This window comes from Suillus plorans (assembly GCF_016647745.1).
Source record: "Suillus plorans strain S12 chromosome Unknown HD556scaffold_48, whole genome shotgun sequence".
NCBI classification, from domain to species: Eukaryota; Fungi; Basidiomycota; class Agaricomycetes; order Boletales; family Suillaceae; genus Suillus; species Suillus plorans.
In genome coordinates, this window is record NW_024537432.1 from 168477 (window position 1) to 184140 (window position 15664).

Here is a 15664-nt window from a genome sequence, read left to right on the forward strand (position 1 = left end):
AGGGCATTATTACAGGAAGTGTATCTAGGTAAAATGTCCTACATCAATCAATTTTATAACACGGATGCAACGAGCATGTTGGTCATCGGCGACATGGCCATCGAGACCAACAGTGTGTCATTCCAGCCGGTGCCATTGTAGTAGGGCACCTCAGACAAAACATAGTCTGTGGCGAAGGAACCAGCCGACCAGCCAAGGTAGCCAAGGATGACTGCAAAGTATACCAGTCGACTTGTCACTTGTGGCAGGGCAAGGTAATGGGTGAAAACGTACCATCAGATTGAGCAGCCTGGTAGCCAATCTGCTGTGATATATAGCCAACACAAGAGTCTACATTTCCACCACCAGTCTCAGTGTTGAGGGCCTGCCGACCGTTTGCACGGAGCCAGGTGCTCAGAGGGTACCATGAGTCTTCAATGTTGTTGGTCACGCAAGGAGCGTGGGTGCCGCTAAGTGGTGTTAGCGTGGGCATTGGCAAGGAAAAATTACACCAACGAGTTGTCGTAGTCGAGGTATTTGTGGACGTCCATAATAAGGTTGGTGAATGTGCCGTCAGGATTTCGTACCATACCAAGGGCCTCAGCAGACCCACTGGAAACGAAAGTTTCCGCGGAAGTATAGTTGTTTCCGGGGAGGAGAATCATCTGGGTGGTAGCACCAGCTTCCCTGAACGGCGAAGTTATGGACTTCGATTAAGACACAGATAGCCAAACATACTGACCGAATGGCTGTAACCGCATACTTATTTCCCAGAAATATCAGTATCATCTGAGGCCTGTGAACGACGAGTACATGCCTGAACTGTAATCGTAAAACCATATCGTCAGGGGGGGAAACATAAAACATCCATCAAGAGATAACATACCAGACTCTGCCCAAGTGGTGATATTCTAGGTTCAGCAAACTCAGTATAGTCTTTCAAAGTTTTTTTTCGAGGGACTCACCGGGATATCATGAGGTTCGTTCATGCTGATTGTTAATAAAGTCAGCGATCCATAAATGCAGTGGCGATTACATACACCCCAAAGATGACGTTCGTTTCGTTCTGCCAGTACGAGGCAATATTATACCAGAGCTCAGCGAAGACTTCGTTGCTGGGACCGCCTTGACCGATAATCTATTATCGATTTGAGTATCGTTTGCAATGACAGAAACACGGCCACTAACCTCCCCATCGTACCTAGCATAATTGTGAATATCGATCTCGCAGTGAGCACCTGTGCTCAGGCAGTCGGACACTAGCATGTTATAGTTGGAAAACTGAGTTTCGTTCAAGACACTAGTCGACTGATTATATGTGAGGTATTGCCAGCCAACAGGGAGACGGAACACATTGTAGCCGTCATCTTTGACAAAATGTTGCATTTGGCCCAAACCATCAACACCTATAAGGTATATATATCAGAATGTGTGAGGGTTCTCCAAGATAAACCCTACCGGATAGTTGGTAGACAGGGGGGACAACCTGCGAGATAATGCAAGTGCCATCTGTACCACAACCGAAGTCTGTGGAGCATGAGTTTGGACATGACGAGTAGCGGTACAAGTATAGTACTCACCAAAACCTGCAATATTCACGCCTGCAAACTGGAGAGGCGCAAATGTCTGAGCGTTGACGGCGACCATCATAGTGCTGACCGTAACGACAAAGGAATACAAAAAATTGATGGCCATTTCACGAGAAAAAAGCATGAAATCCCTGAGCGGTTCATCCGACAAAATGACCGTCTTATGTATGAGCTAGGACGTTAAAAATATGCTGTGTAAAATGCTTCGGCAGGAACAGACACGCATGATGCGTTCTCAGTTGTAGCCGAAGTTTGTGTCTGTGCCAGTCCTGCATGCAAGTACTTATTGAATGCTATGGTGAAGTGCCTCATCTCTAAATCGTGGTGACAGTGAGTAGTCCACGACCTAGTAGAGGAAAGTATTGGCCTGCGGGTACTCCAGACTCCTGAAGCTTAGAGTACCGGGATGAAAATCAACGCGATCACGTGAATATCATGCGAGCGGCAAAACATCGCTTCGTTGTCGGGAGTTGGCTCGGGGTCGACCGTCACCAAAGGTCTCAGGCTGAGCCGGGGCCAGAGGCTGGGTGTGAATCGTGATGCTCTACTTCAGTGTTGTCAGACGACGGGCCACTTTTTTAGTGTATGAGACCCGCGGGGAATAATGGCAGCTAAAGACCCAAAGACTGTCCAACGTGTCGCGTTGATCTATCAAGTTGACATAGACTTGAGTGAACATCATGAAGTGAACATTGGGTGAACATAATTCAAATATCACACTTATTATGTAAGCTAAAGACATGGGTCCAGGGATGTGTCAGCAAGTCAATCGGAGAGATGGACGTCGACCTACCCTGCAGACTTGAACTCATTTCTGATCTTCCAGGTAGCTCCAATATAGAACAGTGATATTCATCTTACTGACCGACGTTTTACCGCAGGGCACGATGAACGTGCCTGGCAGGTCGCATGGAATCCCACCAAGCCTCTGCTAGCGTCATGTTCCGCAGACAAATCTGTGCGAACATACAGCTATCGGCCATCCGATCACGGAAGTAAATCACTGGCCTTTTCACACGTAGGCACTATTCCAACAGGGCATACGAAAACCGTACGCAGTATCGCATGGGCACCATCAGGCAAAACGCTCGCCGCCGGATCATTTGATTCGAATGTTAGTGTATGGGAACGAGAGGATGTCTCGGACTCCGAGGATTCTGGGGAGACTGCGGGGGATTGGGAGTGTGTGACATTGCTAGAAGGCCATGAAACGGAGTGTAAGAGCGTTGGGTATTCGAGCTCAGGAACGCTGCTAGCAAGTTGTAGCAGGGATAAAACTGTGTGGATATGGGAGGGTGAGTATCTATTGCTTTTCCCTTACTGCATTGCTGAATGATTTGATCCAATAAGTTCAACCTGATGCAGATTTTGAGTGTATGGGCGTACTCATGGAACATAGCCAAGACGTGAAATGCGTTGCATGGCACCCTTCCGAAGAGGTCAAACTCCTGCCATCGGAATAATGTGCATGACTGACAGGTATCCAGGACAGATACTTGCATCTGGTTCGTACGACGATACCATTAAGCTTTACATAGACGATCCTTCGGAAGACTGGTATTGTTTCTCGACCCTCTCTGGTCACAAGTCTACCGTTTGGTCTCTTTCTTGGTCGCCGCAAGGTAGTTATCTCGCCTCGTCCTCTGATGATCTTACAATCAGGATATGGAAAAGAGTGGAGGAGCATAAATGGAAATCTGTATTAGAGCTGAGAGGACATGAAAGGAGTATTTACTCGATCAGCTGGGGGGTTGGGAAGGGCGCGAGTGAGAATCTTGGATGGCTCGCAACTACTGGTGGTGATGGTAAAATCAATGTCTGGGAAATAACTGTATGTTTCACGCTCATCTCCTGGTGCATCGAGGCTCACAAGCTCTTCCAGGAAACGCAGCATACAAAGGATCCCCTGAATGCGAAACTGCTCGCGAGAGTGTCTGGCGCTCACGATGTCAACGACATCAATTCTGTCTCATGGTGCCCTCGCCTAAATCATTCAGATTTGTTAGCCACTGCTGGCGATGATGGCTTGGTCAAAGTATGGAGGGTAGTGCCTTCTTAGATTAACTGTGTACTGTGCTTCGTTCATGTAAGAAAGTTTACTCAATTTGAATATTTATGCGCGTGGACACGGACTTTACGAAATGAATAATTTACGTATACTATGTTCGATCTTGCCGAACCTCCAGAATGACTCGGTCAGTTGTGTCCACAGCGTAGACTTCTTTCAGCGCACTTATCTTTCCATATCACCATTTCACCATGGCGATCCTTGGGCTGGCCCCCTCTACCGCTCCAATAACACCTGCGCATTTTGATATCGAAAAAGTCATTCGGCCAAATATCCTTGCTCTCCATCCTTATCGATGTGCACGCGATGACTACCAAGAGGGAATCCTCCTCGATGCCAATGAAAATGCTCTTGGACACTCTATACCAAGATCATCCAACCAGATCCAGCAGGAGCTTTCATCGACACTAGACACAAACTTGAACCGATACCCTGATCCCTCTCATGACGGGATAAAATCTCGCATCGCATCTCTCAGATCGCTACCTGGGAAGGACCATGTCTTTCTGGGCGTCGGATCTGATGAGGTCATTGATCTCTTGATGCGAATTTGCGTTGTACCCGTAAACGAGAAGATTCTGATCACCCCGCCCACTTATGGCATGTATTCTATTTGCGCGCAAGTGAATGATATCGGGATAGTTCGTTGTAACCTTGAATTGGGTGGCAGCGAGGGAGAGGGTGGGGAGCACGGTCGATTCAGCTTGCTGATTGATAATGTGAGTGTTACATTTTGCATAGTCTCTCAAGTGGCCAACGACTTGTAGATCAAAGCGGCCATCTTGGCCGACCCTTCTATCAAGCTTATTTTTCTCTGCTCGCCAGGAAACCCTACGGGTACTCTGATTAGTCTGGCAGCTATCAAAGCGATATTAGACTATGAACCATTCAAAGGGATTGTCGTCGTCGATGAAGCATATATCGACTTCGCCGGCGAGGGTACCAGCGCTGTATCCCTAATAAAAGACTATGCAAATCTATGTGTAATGCAAACTTTGAGTAAGAGCTTTGGCCTTGCTGCGATTAGGTGAGTACTTCTTCATTGGTACATGCATTGAATCATTGAATTTCCTTTAGGCTCGGTATCGCCCTTGCACAGCCGCCATTGATTCAAGTTCTCACAAATACAAAAGCCCCGTATAACATTTCTACTCCGTCCGCTCAGTTAGCGCTTGCTGCGCTAAGCAAGGAGGCAGTTCAAAACATGCGGTTAAAATGTCAAACGCTCGTAGAGTCACGGAGACAGCTGCAGAAGTCTCTTGAAAGTCTTTCTGCCCTCGGTGTAGGAGACATCATCGGTGGCAATGATGCAAACTTCTTGATGGTCCCCATCCTCAATAAAGAAACCAGACTTCCTGACAACGCTCGGGCAAACGCGGTTTATACGGAGCTCGCCGAGAACAAAGGAGTTGTAGTAAGGTTCAGGGGGAAGGAGGCTGGATGTTATGGATGTTTGAGAATCACTGTCGGGACTGCCGAGGAGAACGGGACGCTCATTCGACAACTGCAGAGTGCTTTAAATGACTATTAGCTGCGCGGGGCTATGATCCTGTAGATTTTAGATGAGTCGACCTCTTCTTGAGGGGTTCACTTTCCAAATACAGACGGATTTCATGATTACGTGTCAGTATTATTGACGGTACACGGGATTAGTATGCATTATGGCCGTCGCCGTGATCTAAGGACACCTACGGCGCAGCGCTCATTGACTTGATCTATCTGGCCATTTCTTTTTGCATGCTGAGGATTCTTATTTCCGCCAATTTTCCGTTAGCGCAACTCCCTGGTTCATATTATCAACGTGCTGGACTTCACAGTAATTTTCATCGAGTTACAACTAGAACTCGTCTATAATGGCGAAGCAAAAGTCACTTACTCCTCAGGAGATCTACCGGGCACGGAAAGCGCGAGAAGAACGAGAGAAGAACGCGCTACTGCCGCCGGGATTGTTAAATCATGGTAATACTTGCTTCATGAACTCTGTGTTGCAGGGTGTGAGTTCGTTTCATCGTCTGCTTCATTGAACGATGAACATATTCTGATGACTTTCTCTGTAGCTGATCGCCACGCAACATCTATCTCGTCTTGTCCTATTCCAGGATATCCCTCCCGCAGTCCAGCTGTCTGCATCAATTCCAGTGGCATCCCGCCGATCACCTGAGTTGACAAATGGACATGGTCTAGCAGGGCATTATGAACGGCCTTGGACCCCTGGATTACCCATTGGAGATTTGTTTGTGACCCTCTTGCGGCAGGCGTGGGCCATGCAGGATGACCGGCAAAGAAATTACTTGAAGCCAAAGTAAGCGTTGGGCTACTCAAACAGAACCATCGCTCATCGCTTGATGTCAGAGAACTTTTAGCATCCGTTGGCCAGAAATACGACCAATATCTAGACTTTCGCCAGCAAGATGCACACGAATTCCTCAGACATCTACTTGATGCAATGCAGATGGAGGAGGTTGATGTGAGTGACGATAAGATTGTATCACATGTTCACTTGTTAACATATCGTAGATCATCAAAAAGCGACAACCTTCTATCAAGCACAAAAAGAAACAACGCTCTTCTGCGAAGGCACATGCATCACCTAAAACCGACACTCATGATCGTGTGCATATTGGATCACCACTGGGACAAATTGCCAGCGCACCAGATGCTGATCTGTCACCCCCAGAGGAAGAGACGTTAGCGCCGTTTGTTGACATGCTTTTTGGGGGTAAGTTAGCCAGCATCCTGGTGTGTCAGGCTTGCAAACATGTTTCCCATACATACGAGGACTTCAACGACCTCAGCTTAAGCATCAAGGCTGAGGACTATGCTCGCGAACGTAAGCGGGACAAGCTGAAGCAGCTCGCCAAAAAACTGCGCAATATATCCGGAACGGCGCTCAGCGTCATTCCTGTCCAGCGTTCTTCTTCAGTCCCGGCTACTCCACATAGAGATTCGACATTGGAGAACGCTGAAGTTGTGGATCCTCATAGACGACGTAGCATTGACTTGGCGGATGTTGAGGTGGCTGCTGTGGTGGATAAACATTCTGACCACGAAATCAACAACGAAATCACCATCGGAACACACCTATCTCTACCCCAACTCGAACTACACTTCGAACATCAGCTTGACACTGCCCTTCATCACCCACCAGAATCTGACAATTCGCCTGCTGCAACCCCTGACTTTCGTGTCGATGGGACTGCAGAAGCTGAAACCCCACACAAGGGACGAGAACACATAGAGATTAGCGAACCTTCTTTAGGCAATGGTCGCGAGAAAAGGGAGAAGTCGGAAAGCTGGTCGAAGCTTGGGCGAAGAATTAGTGTTTCAGTTGGGCTCACCAAACAATCCAGGGAGGATCGACGTCGCTCAAAAGAACAGAAGAAAGCCAGAAATGACGCTTCGCACCAGCGTAACGCAAAGGACGACGATTTATATCCTCCATCCCCATCTCTTCATGCTACAGTACCCACCGTCCAGCCTATCGACTCTCCTGACGTGAATGCTGAACGAGAGCCGACATCTCTTAGTGCTGTCAACGACCTGTTGCAGGCGCAACTAGCGGCAGTTAAACGGTCATGGTCGCCGGTGCAAAAGTCGTCAGCTTCACCTTCACTCTCTTCCACACCCCGGTTTCCTCTCATCCCCCGACAACCTGCTCCCTCAATCACAAGCAAACGTTCAAAAGCTATCAGACCTCCGAAATTGAGTGCAGAAGAAGCAGCTTATCTTCGCGACATCCTGGCCGATGTTAGTCCGGGAGGAGCTGCAAGTCCATTTTCCATCTTCAAGCAGACGAAGGACCAGTCTAGTGCGGGCCCTTCTACCGTTCAGAATATGTTTTTGAAGATTCCTCAGCTAGGCGGTCTAGAAGATTGTTTGAGATTATTTACCTCGGTCGAGGTTCTCGATGGGGAGAATATGGTCAAGTGTCATCGTTGTTGGAAGATTGCCAATGGCCTTTATGAACCTAGATCTCGCAGCCAGAATCAAGAGTCCGATTCCTGCACTGACAGCGACGATGACAACGAGAGCTTAGACGATGAAGATCAGCCCATCCATACGCGACATCCCAGTGGGAGCGCACATCACACACCAATGCCAAATCATTCCGATCTTCCCAGGTTGTCAGCATCTCCCTCAAGTTCTGCCACCTCCTTGTATGATACCCCCAATAGCCATGATACCCTAAGGTCATCCTCGGGTGACACAAGTTTTGATACCTCTAATGGTTCGCATTCCCTTAAATCTTTACCACTCTCTTTGGAGCTATCGAGCGATGATCATTTACCCTCTACATCAACGCCTCGTCTTGCAACCTACGGTGGTCTTCCTATTCCATTGATATCTACTACCGCTCCCGAGTCACCGATGTCTATTAAGACGGCCAGGCCCGTTGCGATGAGGTCGCCAACCGATACATCCCAGGCTTCTTTGCACGCTCACACATCAAGGCAGGACAGGGAGAAACACCATGCTAATACAATGGAGAGCGAAGGTTGTTCTGACGAGGAAAGTGGGGTATCTGCTAATTTATCTGCTTACTCGGATGTTTCCTCCACTGCCGTGTCACCGGCGGTATCACCAAACGTCTCCCAAGAGAAACTCGCAGTCTCTCCAACACCTCGCGCGCCACCACAACATTTTTCAAAGATTTCTGATTCTACGGGTGTCCCTCCATGCAAGAAAGTGATCATGCGAGCGGCATATAAACGCTACCTCATTGCCACGCCTCCGCCAGTTCTTGTCATTCACCTGAAACGCTTTCAGCAAATGTCAAAAGTTCCTATCATGTCTTTTTCCTCCAGCTTTAAGAAGCTCGAGGATTACGTGTCATTCCCGGAATACCTCGATATTGCGCCCTACTTGGCACCCAAACGGGAACAGTATGCGGATATCAAGCCAGGGCATGTTCGCGGTCGGAGCAAACGTTGTGAGCGGTGCATGTATAGGTTATATGCCGTGGTCGTACATATGGGGAACATGGTGAGAATTACATCTCGACGGTCATCAATCAAGGAGTCTATATCTCACTACGGAATCCATAGCTTGGCGGTCACTACATCGCATACACTGCCCTCCCTTCAGCCACGAAGGAAGACAAACAGACGACGTTATCGGTAACTGATTCTGAGAGCTTGGCCCACACAGATCGACCGCATCGAGACTGGGCGTATATCAGTGATACCACTGTGCGGCTATCCTCTTTGGACGAGGTCTTAAAGAGCAAGGCATACATTTGCATGTACGAGAGAATATGAATTGGACACGGCATCTTCCCTTCACCAGTGTGTTCCCCGCTGTCAGCATCTCGCTACCTGGTGATGCAATTGTGCTATAACATCCCAAGCGCAGCAGCCGGTTTTTTTCGGGTATTTTTATAATTTTCGCTTGTCGGTAGCACAGGGACCATCTCTGTTTTATCTATACAGAATACAGCTATATAGCTTGGACTTGTAAGCGAAGGACTTTGTTTGTAAACAAGACTCGTGCATCATGTTCGACAGCCGACAAAATCGGGCCTTCCTGTATTACCCGAGCAATATTAGGTTTGAGTGCTGAGTATTGAGTTTTCACTTGTCACTGTCAGTGAGTCAGTGACAGTTGACGTAAGCTGGTGCAGGGATAAGAACGTTTAAGTTCGCCTGGACTTGCAAACTTCTTGTCACTCGACCGTCAAGTAGATTGGAACAAGAGAACCATCGACACAGGCTCGGAAACGGCCATATACACATAAGGCCAGGGTGGCTTATGTGTGTAGCCTATCCCTTGATGCCACGATTTTTCCCGCCCACTCCGTCTGATCGCATTTGTATGTAATATCGACGATGACTACCTGAAAGGCATCTTCGGACCTTTGATCAACAATCCTGTTTTGTACCATGAAGAGAAGTATGTCTCTCTTCGCATGGCCGGCGTGTTGAGGCTGAATGAAGCTGGGGTTAAGCGCAAACTGACTGACACGGCATCCCAACAGGCACCTTACATTTTGTGAGACTATGCCGATGGGTCGGTTTTCGTAGCCCTGCAAGTTGTCATCACTGGTTAGAAATGCCGTGGGCAATGCTAAGCGCGTACAGGGAATGCTTCCGCGTCACATATATGGCCGGCCTCTGACGTTTCGTATAAAACTCACATTTGTCCTTGTCCTATCAGATAAAGATGGGAACCGACTTCACTCAGGTAAAGACAGGAACCAGCTTGGTCGGTGAGTTGCAATTGGATCTAGCTATCACATCGTGTTCCTCTGTTTATTATCTATCCCCTGGAAGTCACGGGGAGTGTATCCCACGGTATTGCTATAGTCTGTACTATTTTCAGGCTTGTTTACAGAGGTTGGACGCGTCACTTCTGGTGGGAAGATGCATGGGCAGCAGTTTCACTTATCTCAGACGGTAAAACTCACCTTACACGCTGCTTTGTTCAGTAAACCAACCACTGTTAACCCCAGTTCTCGTCCTGGCATGCATCTGGATCTACCCCTCTCCAAATCGTTAGTATACCACTTGACTTTTCCCTCCAAGATTTCCTCACATTGATATCAGTACCATCCTGGTTCCTCGCAGTCACTTTGACCTGCGTTATGTGGTGCACATCACAACTTATTCATCACGTACAGTGCTCACTGACTTGTCCAGGGCAGCACGCATGAGCATCATTTTTTGCATCATCAGAATCACCAATCATTCAGGCCGCAAACTCCATAGATGGATCACTTATCTCATTGCACTATCATTCTTATGCATGTGGATCGCACTGCTGGTTCAGAAGATCGACATATGCAGATTCCAGGCGTGCCAGATGTCCGAGTCTGTAGCACTCTCGCAACTGATCAGTCAGTATCTCTCTTTCATTTTATGTATGGTCCTCAAGTCATCGATTCTCACAGCGGACGTTTTTGCGGATTTCTCTCTCGTCGCTGCGCCATTGCAAATCTGGAAAAATGTAGGGCTCTCACGTGGCAGAAAAATATTGGTCTTGTCCTCATTCGGCGCATCGATTCTAATCACTGCCACGACCATCCCTCTCTCTGTAATCCTCTTTTGGCCCCTGTCAGACACTGCGCTCATCTTCGCGCATGTCAGGGTGAGCTACCTCCATTTCTCGCATCCCTCGGCAGCATCTGACATATGTTTAGGCTGCGGTCAGTCTTATCGTCTGCAACGTCCTGGTGATCGTTACCTTCACATACCGCGTATTGTTGAAAGAAACTTGTGATATTGACCAATCTTTCACATCCCCCGGAATATTTTCCACTGTCATCTTGACGCAGTACACATACACTAGGACTTCATTCGGTGGACAGGAGGGAACAACCTCGAGACACATAACGACAACGACGGCGCAGACGAAGCCAAAGCTGGATGATGATGCAAGTACGCTGAACGCTGAAGAGGGCACTAAAGTCGAGGGATAGCTGGAAATATGAAAGTGACGAGCAATGATCGATAGCGAGGGAAGTTCCCAATCATGATGACTGTGCGTTTTTTCACCGTACTGCATGTACATATATGTAATTGCTGTCTGCCATGCATGATCATACATCAATCACGAACATCAACACAACTTGCTATTGTCAAGGGTGTTTTTGTGTACACCTCCAGCATGTCACTTTTCGCGCCGCGACCAATGTTTCACAGGTCATGTAACTTTCCACGCAGGATATATAAACCCGAAGCAATTTTTTATGTGCCCTTGACATGGTCTCGGTAATGAAAGCTTTTAGCTACGTGCTTAAAATCTGCCACCTAGTAGTACTGGTCGTCCACAAGAGAAAAAATTGCTTTTGGCCGATGCTGCTGGATTGGCGAGAAAGTTTACCCACCAAGACTTTGCCTTGTTCCAAACAAGGCCTCGTAACCTATAACCTATAAGCGTGCATGTGCTTCTCACACTTGTAGAAGTATTTAGCGAGACGTGCCTTGAGGATGGCGTGGACCAAAGAGGTAAACTGTAGTACCGCTGACCGGTGACTGGGGTAAATAAAATTCAGTGATAGGTAGCTCGGCTGACAAGATGGTCAGACGACACTTGACAAACGTTGAAGAACAAGGATGAATTGGGACAGCACACGCTACGTGTGAATGGTTGTCAGAGCAGAGACTGAGAAGCCCATGACTCGAGGACATGGAGGAAAGGCAAGGTACGCCCATATGCATTACAGGTTCTTAATGAACAAGCAAGGAGAAAGCTGGCAGTACAAAACAAATACTCCATTCAGCTACAAAGAACAAATATCGCAGACGGCCACTTGTTGTCCAGCAGAGTCGTTAACTTGTGCAACCATAAGGGCCTGCAATATGATAGGGACTGCAGTAGGTAAACACATGTACGTGCTTAACGTACTACATGGTCGTGAGGATCATGATGACCCTGCTGAACAAATCTCTTGGTGATTGTCAAGAATAGCTGCGACACTTCGGGGATATGTGCTTGACGGTATTCACATCCAAGCGACGTTGTCATTCGCCCAAATGCGCGTATGGCAGTGATAACTTGCGTGAACGGGTCACTGCACCACGTTCTTGGAGTCTAAACATGCTGTGTAAACCGGTGGTAAAGCTAAACTAAATGTCGCCCTCGTACGCGGTGTCAAAAGAGTCCATGGCTTACCACGGTAGAGCATGCGCCAACTATAGACTTGAAAGATGATCGATGGGCGTCCGTACGAACAATACGCACCAATGATCCCTTGCTCCCTTGCTGTGCAATGGCAAAGCCAGCGCTTTGGAGTCCCAGAGTCTAGCAACCGAGCTTAGTTGATCCCAGTGAACCCAAGGCTTCTTTGGTCACTGAAAATACAAGATTGATGGAGTGGGTGTTTGTCGTAGCTTGGTCAGTGGAGGTAGAGCCTTCGGGGTTGTCGTAACCTCGTAGGTAGCGTTGATCATTAGGTTGAGGCACGCCAGCTTCCGTCTGTCAGAGGCAGGTACATTGCTGGCCGCGCTAGTCATCGACACCATATAAGTGATCTATGTTCCCGCAGGTGCCCTTCGGCAGTACTACTGGTAGCACTGAGAGTACTCCAGTACCTGACATATTAATAAATCTTACCCTTGTCAAACAGTGAAAAGGGAATAGGCAACCCTTCGCTCAACACACAGCACTGAGCGCTGAGCATATCCACAACTTGAAACTTAGGATGAACATGAGAACGTGCCGAAATACCGCAGGGGAGAACAGCAGGGTGGCAATTGATGATGAAAGATGCTGTTAAACACCAGAGTTAGTCCCGTGAAGGTGAAGTTGACTGCTGACTCACACATTATTGGAGGACCAGTCTGTCGGTTCCATCTTTCTAATTTATCACCACCGACTCTTGCCAAAAACGTGCATGCTGTATAGCTCTCGGCCAATTCCGCGTAAGGGTGTCAATGTCTGCGCACTCAAACCCTTCTCCCATGAATTAAGCGTCCCGTTTGCAATGGTTCCGCCAAGACCGGGACCCCGTCGTCCTGGTTTCTCTACCATTGTTAGATAACGAAGGGCAAGTCGCCTGCCTTCATTCTTGCCACCACAGCCTAAAACTTCGGACAATACCTCATCGCCGTGACGTTTCGCAAACCGTACAACCTGATTGCGGATATGCCATAGGGGGGAGCCATAACTCGGGTATACGTTCTTTCGGGAACGTACCGCAGTTTATGTGATACCCAACGCATTGATTTGGAGGCTAGCGTGCGTCAACGCGAACTCAAACGATGTAGCGGGAAATGTACTGGTGGTGAAACATGTGTGGGGAAGAATGACTGGATGGACTGCGAGGAAACTAACGCCCTGCAATCCAGCGGAATCATACGGCAGTAAGGACCGCGACCGTCCAGCTACATTTCGACTGACCCCCGGGCAATTCGGGAGGTAAAGGAAGGACTCAAACAGAATGCCAAGAACCATGTGACTCTATCGCGGAGGGCAATATTCTCGTTCAAATGTTTGTAATGTACGTGGCGATCTCATCAAAAATGAGTACAAGTTGGGAACTGTTGATATAGATAGACGAAATAAAGTGTGGACTGCATTCCTCTGGACAAGACTCTCGAAAATCGTTTCCGTGAAACGGCTGCGTGTTTTGAGAGTCATGAAACGGGGGGTATTCTACAACTGTTGGCTCACGAAAAAATTCAGTGCAAGCCAACCAGAGTCGGGGATTTGCTGCGTGAGCGGCGTTACCGATTGAGTACTGTCCTACTCGCTAGCGAAAGAGATGTCAAACGAAGCTGACATCATTGTTGCAGAGGGCTGAGCACGAGTACATAATATCTTGGCAGGTCTTAGCTTATGACATGTGGGGGCATCAGAGAACCTGTGAGAAGAAGATATCGTTATATATCGTAATATATAGGAAAGGTTTTCGTCACATTGGAATATAAAGCAATATATGACTATGTAAAGGCACCATAATCAGCATAATCCCCAGCAAGAACTCACCGGTTTACTGATGGTAGGGACGAGATCCTGAACGTGCCATTGATGTCGTCCTGTGAATCGTAGGCACATTGTAAGCGAGATGGGTACATATCTTGTTACAACTACATAGATCAGCAAAAGAACAATAATTTCCGGTTGTTAGAAAGTTTGATGCTCATGGTGAACTTGCGGCGTTGGTGATCTCCACGTAGTACGTAAGGTGTAAACCGGATTAAAATGAGCGTTCAGAAGCATCGTCCTGAGCTACACCAAATAGCATTGACTTGTTCAAAACAAGGTTTTGACACATGTCGACCAACTAGAATAGATCATATAGGCCGTCGCATGACGCACGTACATATGTAAGGACGGTGCATTCGTGTGACTGCCATGTGCACGCGCCACTTGAGCTCCACTTGCGCTCTAACTTCTCGAGGCTCCTTTTCATTTCGATCTCATTTCGCACCCAGCCGTCCGAAGGTGATTGGAGCGCTTGTACGTCTTATCAACGGAAAGAGATCCGAGGCGTGTGCGTGTTGACAAGCGAAATGAAGTCTCCAACGACACGAGCACACTTTCCACCACCCGTGCCTACGTCCTGCTTATCATCACATGAGTTGGGCTTGCAAACAGCTTCCAATCGGTCAGCCTCCCGCATAGTGCACAAGATAAGACGAGTAAATGACCCAATTTCGCTGACCTATGCCTCCACATGCATCACAGCTACACAGTGAATAATGCGTACATAGTATCGATGCTCTTTGATGATAACATATTGCAGGCGTCCGTGGCTTCCCGGTGAGTGGGTCTAACGCGCTGAAAGGCAGTAGAATAACCCCGAGGTTGCCACCCATAGATAACGTTCAAAGAAAGTTCTAGGTCTCCGGTACTTAAATTACCTGTGAGAAAGGTCATACTTAATGATATGGAATCAACTTACAACTTCATGAGGCAAAAAAAACGGTACGTTGGAAACATCCATCACGGGCAGCTCAGAGATCGTGACACATGGCCTGGTGTCAAGAGGAGTTATATCACTACCGTGGCCCATTGACTCCAAGGCAAATTGTGGTCCATTGGACACAGGGCCGAAGATCACTGGAGGTGACTGGACAGTGGACATAAGTATAACCCGAAACCTCGAAGTTCGACTTGCACGTGACTAATAGGCTCCATTCATGACTGGATTGCCGTAATACTAATTACATTGGAAACTATTTATATTTCACCGTAAAAAAAATCATCGATGCCTCCCTTAGCTATTTGTGTATGAGAAGACCACATTGTCCTCTTCGTTCGTCGAGCGCGGTCACCTCGAGAGTACTTGCTTCCCGATTTATACTGTACGAATATTAATGATACCTCAGGCCTCCCAGCATCTCACTGTTCTAAATCCATATGGTCAGCGTGATCATACCTCGTGAAAAATTCACAAGGTGAAGCCGGTGGAAGAGACCCACGGGGAACTTTCAACTCAGAGGTGAGAAATGCGGGGAGGAAGACTCGGAAAGGTGGGGCAACAGAAATTCGATTGATGTATGATGCATGGTTCGATACGAAGATTCGGTCCAATGCGAACTTTGCGACGGTGATGTCAAAGAGATAAGAGTGGAGCACACCCTGA

At 47.8% G+C, this 15664-nt stretch overlaps 6 protein-coding genes across 6 annotated transcripts; 4 read left to right on the forward strand and 2 right to left on the reverse strand.

The window, feature by feature from the left end:
* Window positions 1-53: 53 nt before the first annotated feature.
* Window positions 54-1626, reverse strand: HD556DRAFT_1445939 (glycoside hydrolase family 5 protein; the record flags this gene model as incomplete). The annotated part of the gene is made up of 11 exons (XM_041307013.1): window positions 54-211; window positions 274-449; window positions 496-666; window positions 722-728; window positions 793-801; window positions 866-890; window positions 945-969; window positions 1020-1117; window positions 1168-1385; window positions 1438-1506; window positions 1560-1626. The coding sequence occupies 11 exons, from the start codon at window positions 1624-1626 to the stop codon at window positions 54-56; spliced, it is 1023 nt and encodes a 340-aa protein (XP_041157609.1).
* A 717-nt stretch (window positions 1627-2343) lies between these two features.
* Window positions 2344-3747, forward strand: HD556DRAFT_1389841 (WD40-repeat-containing domain protein; the record flags this gene model as incomplete). Its single annotated transcript, XM_041303520.1, has 5 exons — window positions 2344-2394; window positions 2450-2863; window positions 2919-3007; window positions 3061-3399; window positions 3451-3747. Coding segments are annotated over 5 exons (1070 nt in total), but the record flags the coding sequence as incomplete, so codon positions are not given.
* On the forward strand, window positions 3725-5264 carry HD556DRAFT_1389849 (pyridoxal phosphate-dependent transferase). The gene is made up of 3 exons (XM_041303521.1): window positions 3725-4355; window positions 4404-4663; window positions 4714-5264. The coding sequence occupies exons 1-3, from the start codon at window positions 3828-3830 to the stop codon at window positions 5165-5167; spliced, it is 1242 nt and encodes a 413-aa protein (XP_041157611.1). The 5' UTR covers window positions 3725-3827; the 3' UTR covers window positions 5168-5264.
* Window positions 5265-5305: 41 nt separating this feature from the next.
* On the forward strand, window positions 5306-9263 carry HD556DRAFT_686549 (peptidase C19, ubiquitin carboxyl-terminal hydrolase 2). The gene is made up of 5 exons (XM_041311307.1): window positions 5306-5630; window positions 5694-5938; window positions 5989-6103; window positions 6154-8619; window positions 8682-9263. The coding sequence occupies exons 1-5, from the start codon at window positions 5490-5492 to the stop codon at window positions 8892-8894; spliced, it is 3180 nt and encodes a 1059-aa protein (XP_041157612.1). The 5' UTR covers window positions 5306-5489; the 3' UTR covers window positions 8895-9263.
* A 375-nt stretch (window positions 9264-9638) lies between these two features.
* On the forward strand, window positions 9639-11431 carry HD556DRAFT_1389904 (uncharacterized protein). The gene is made up of 8 exons (XM_041303522.1): window positions 9639-9841; window positions 9906-10028; window positions 10085-10126; window positions 10179-10221; window positions 10272-10468; window positions 10523-10719; window positions 10772-11112; window positions 11215-11431. Exons 1-7 carry the CDS (start codon window positions 9796-9798, stop codon window positions 11048-11050), a joined length of 927 nt encoding a protein of 308 aa, XP_041157613.1. The 5' UTR covers window positions 9639-9795; the 3' UTR covers window positions 11051-11112; window positions 11215-11431.
* Window positions 11432-14056: 2625 nt separating this feature from the next.
* On the reverse strand, window positions 14057-15208 carry HD556DRAFT_1389919 (uncharacterized protein). Its single transcript, XM_041303523.1, has 3 exons — window positions 14981-15208; window positions 14741-14929; window positions 14057-14673 (listed from the first exon to the last, which is right to left on the reverse strand). Exons 2-3 carry the CDS (start codon window positions 14892-14894, stop codon window positions 14546-14548), a joined length of 282 nt encoding a protein of 93 aa, XP_041157614.1. The 5' UTR covers window positions 14895-14929; window positions 14981-15208; the 3' UTR covers window positions 14057-14545.
* Between the last annotated feature and the right edge of the window lie 456 nt (window positions 15209-15664).

Bases quoted from the DNA above. Each gene is read 5' to 3' on its own strand.
- HD556DRAFT_1389849 (XM_041303521.1), top strand. From the start codon at position 3,828: ATGGCGATCCTTGGGCTGGCCCCCTCTACCGCTCCAATAACACCTGCG. The intron at 4,356-4,403 runs GTGAGTGTTACA...AACGACTTGTAG, and splicing joins TCAGCTTGCTGATTGATAAT to ATCAAAGCGGCCATCTTGGC. The intron at 4,664-4,713 runs GTGAGTACTTCT...AATTTCCTTTAG, and splicing joins TTTGGCCTTGCTGCGATTAG to GCTCGGTATCGCCCTTGCAC.
- HD556DRAFT_686549 (XM_041311307.1), top strand. From the start codon at position 5,490: ATGGCGAAGCAAAAGTCACTTACTCCTCAGGAGATCTACCGGGCACGG. The intron at 5,631-5,693 runs GTGAGTTCGTTT...CTTTCTCTGTAG, and splicing joins TGAACTCTGTGTTGCAGGGT to CTGATCGCCACGCAACATCT. The intron at 5,939-5,988 runs GTAAGCGTTGGG...GCTTGATGTCAG, and splicing joins AGAAATTACTTGAAGCCAAA to AGAACTTTTAGCATCCGTTG.
- HD556DRAFT_1389904 (XM_041303522.1), top strand. From the start codon at position 9,796: ATGGGAACCGACTTCACTCAGGTAAAGACAGGAACCAGCTTGGTCG. The intron at 9,842-9,905 runs GTGAGTTGCAAT...ATCCCCTGGAAG, and splicing joins GACAGGAACCAGCTTGGTCG to TCACGGGGAGTGTATCCCAC. The intron at 10,720-10,771 runs GTGAGCTACCTC...ACATATGTTTAG, and splicing joins TCATCTTCGCGCATGTCAGG to GCTGCGGTCAGTCTTATCGT.
- HD556DRAFT_1389919 (XM_041303523.1), bottom strand. From the start codon at position 14,894: ATGGGTGGCAACCTCGGGGTTATTCTACTGCCTTTCAGCGCGTTAGAC. The intron at 14,674-14,740 runs GTCAGCGAAATT...ACCGATTGGAAG, and splicing joins TGATGCATGTGGAGGCATAG to CTGTTTGCAAGCCCAACTCA.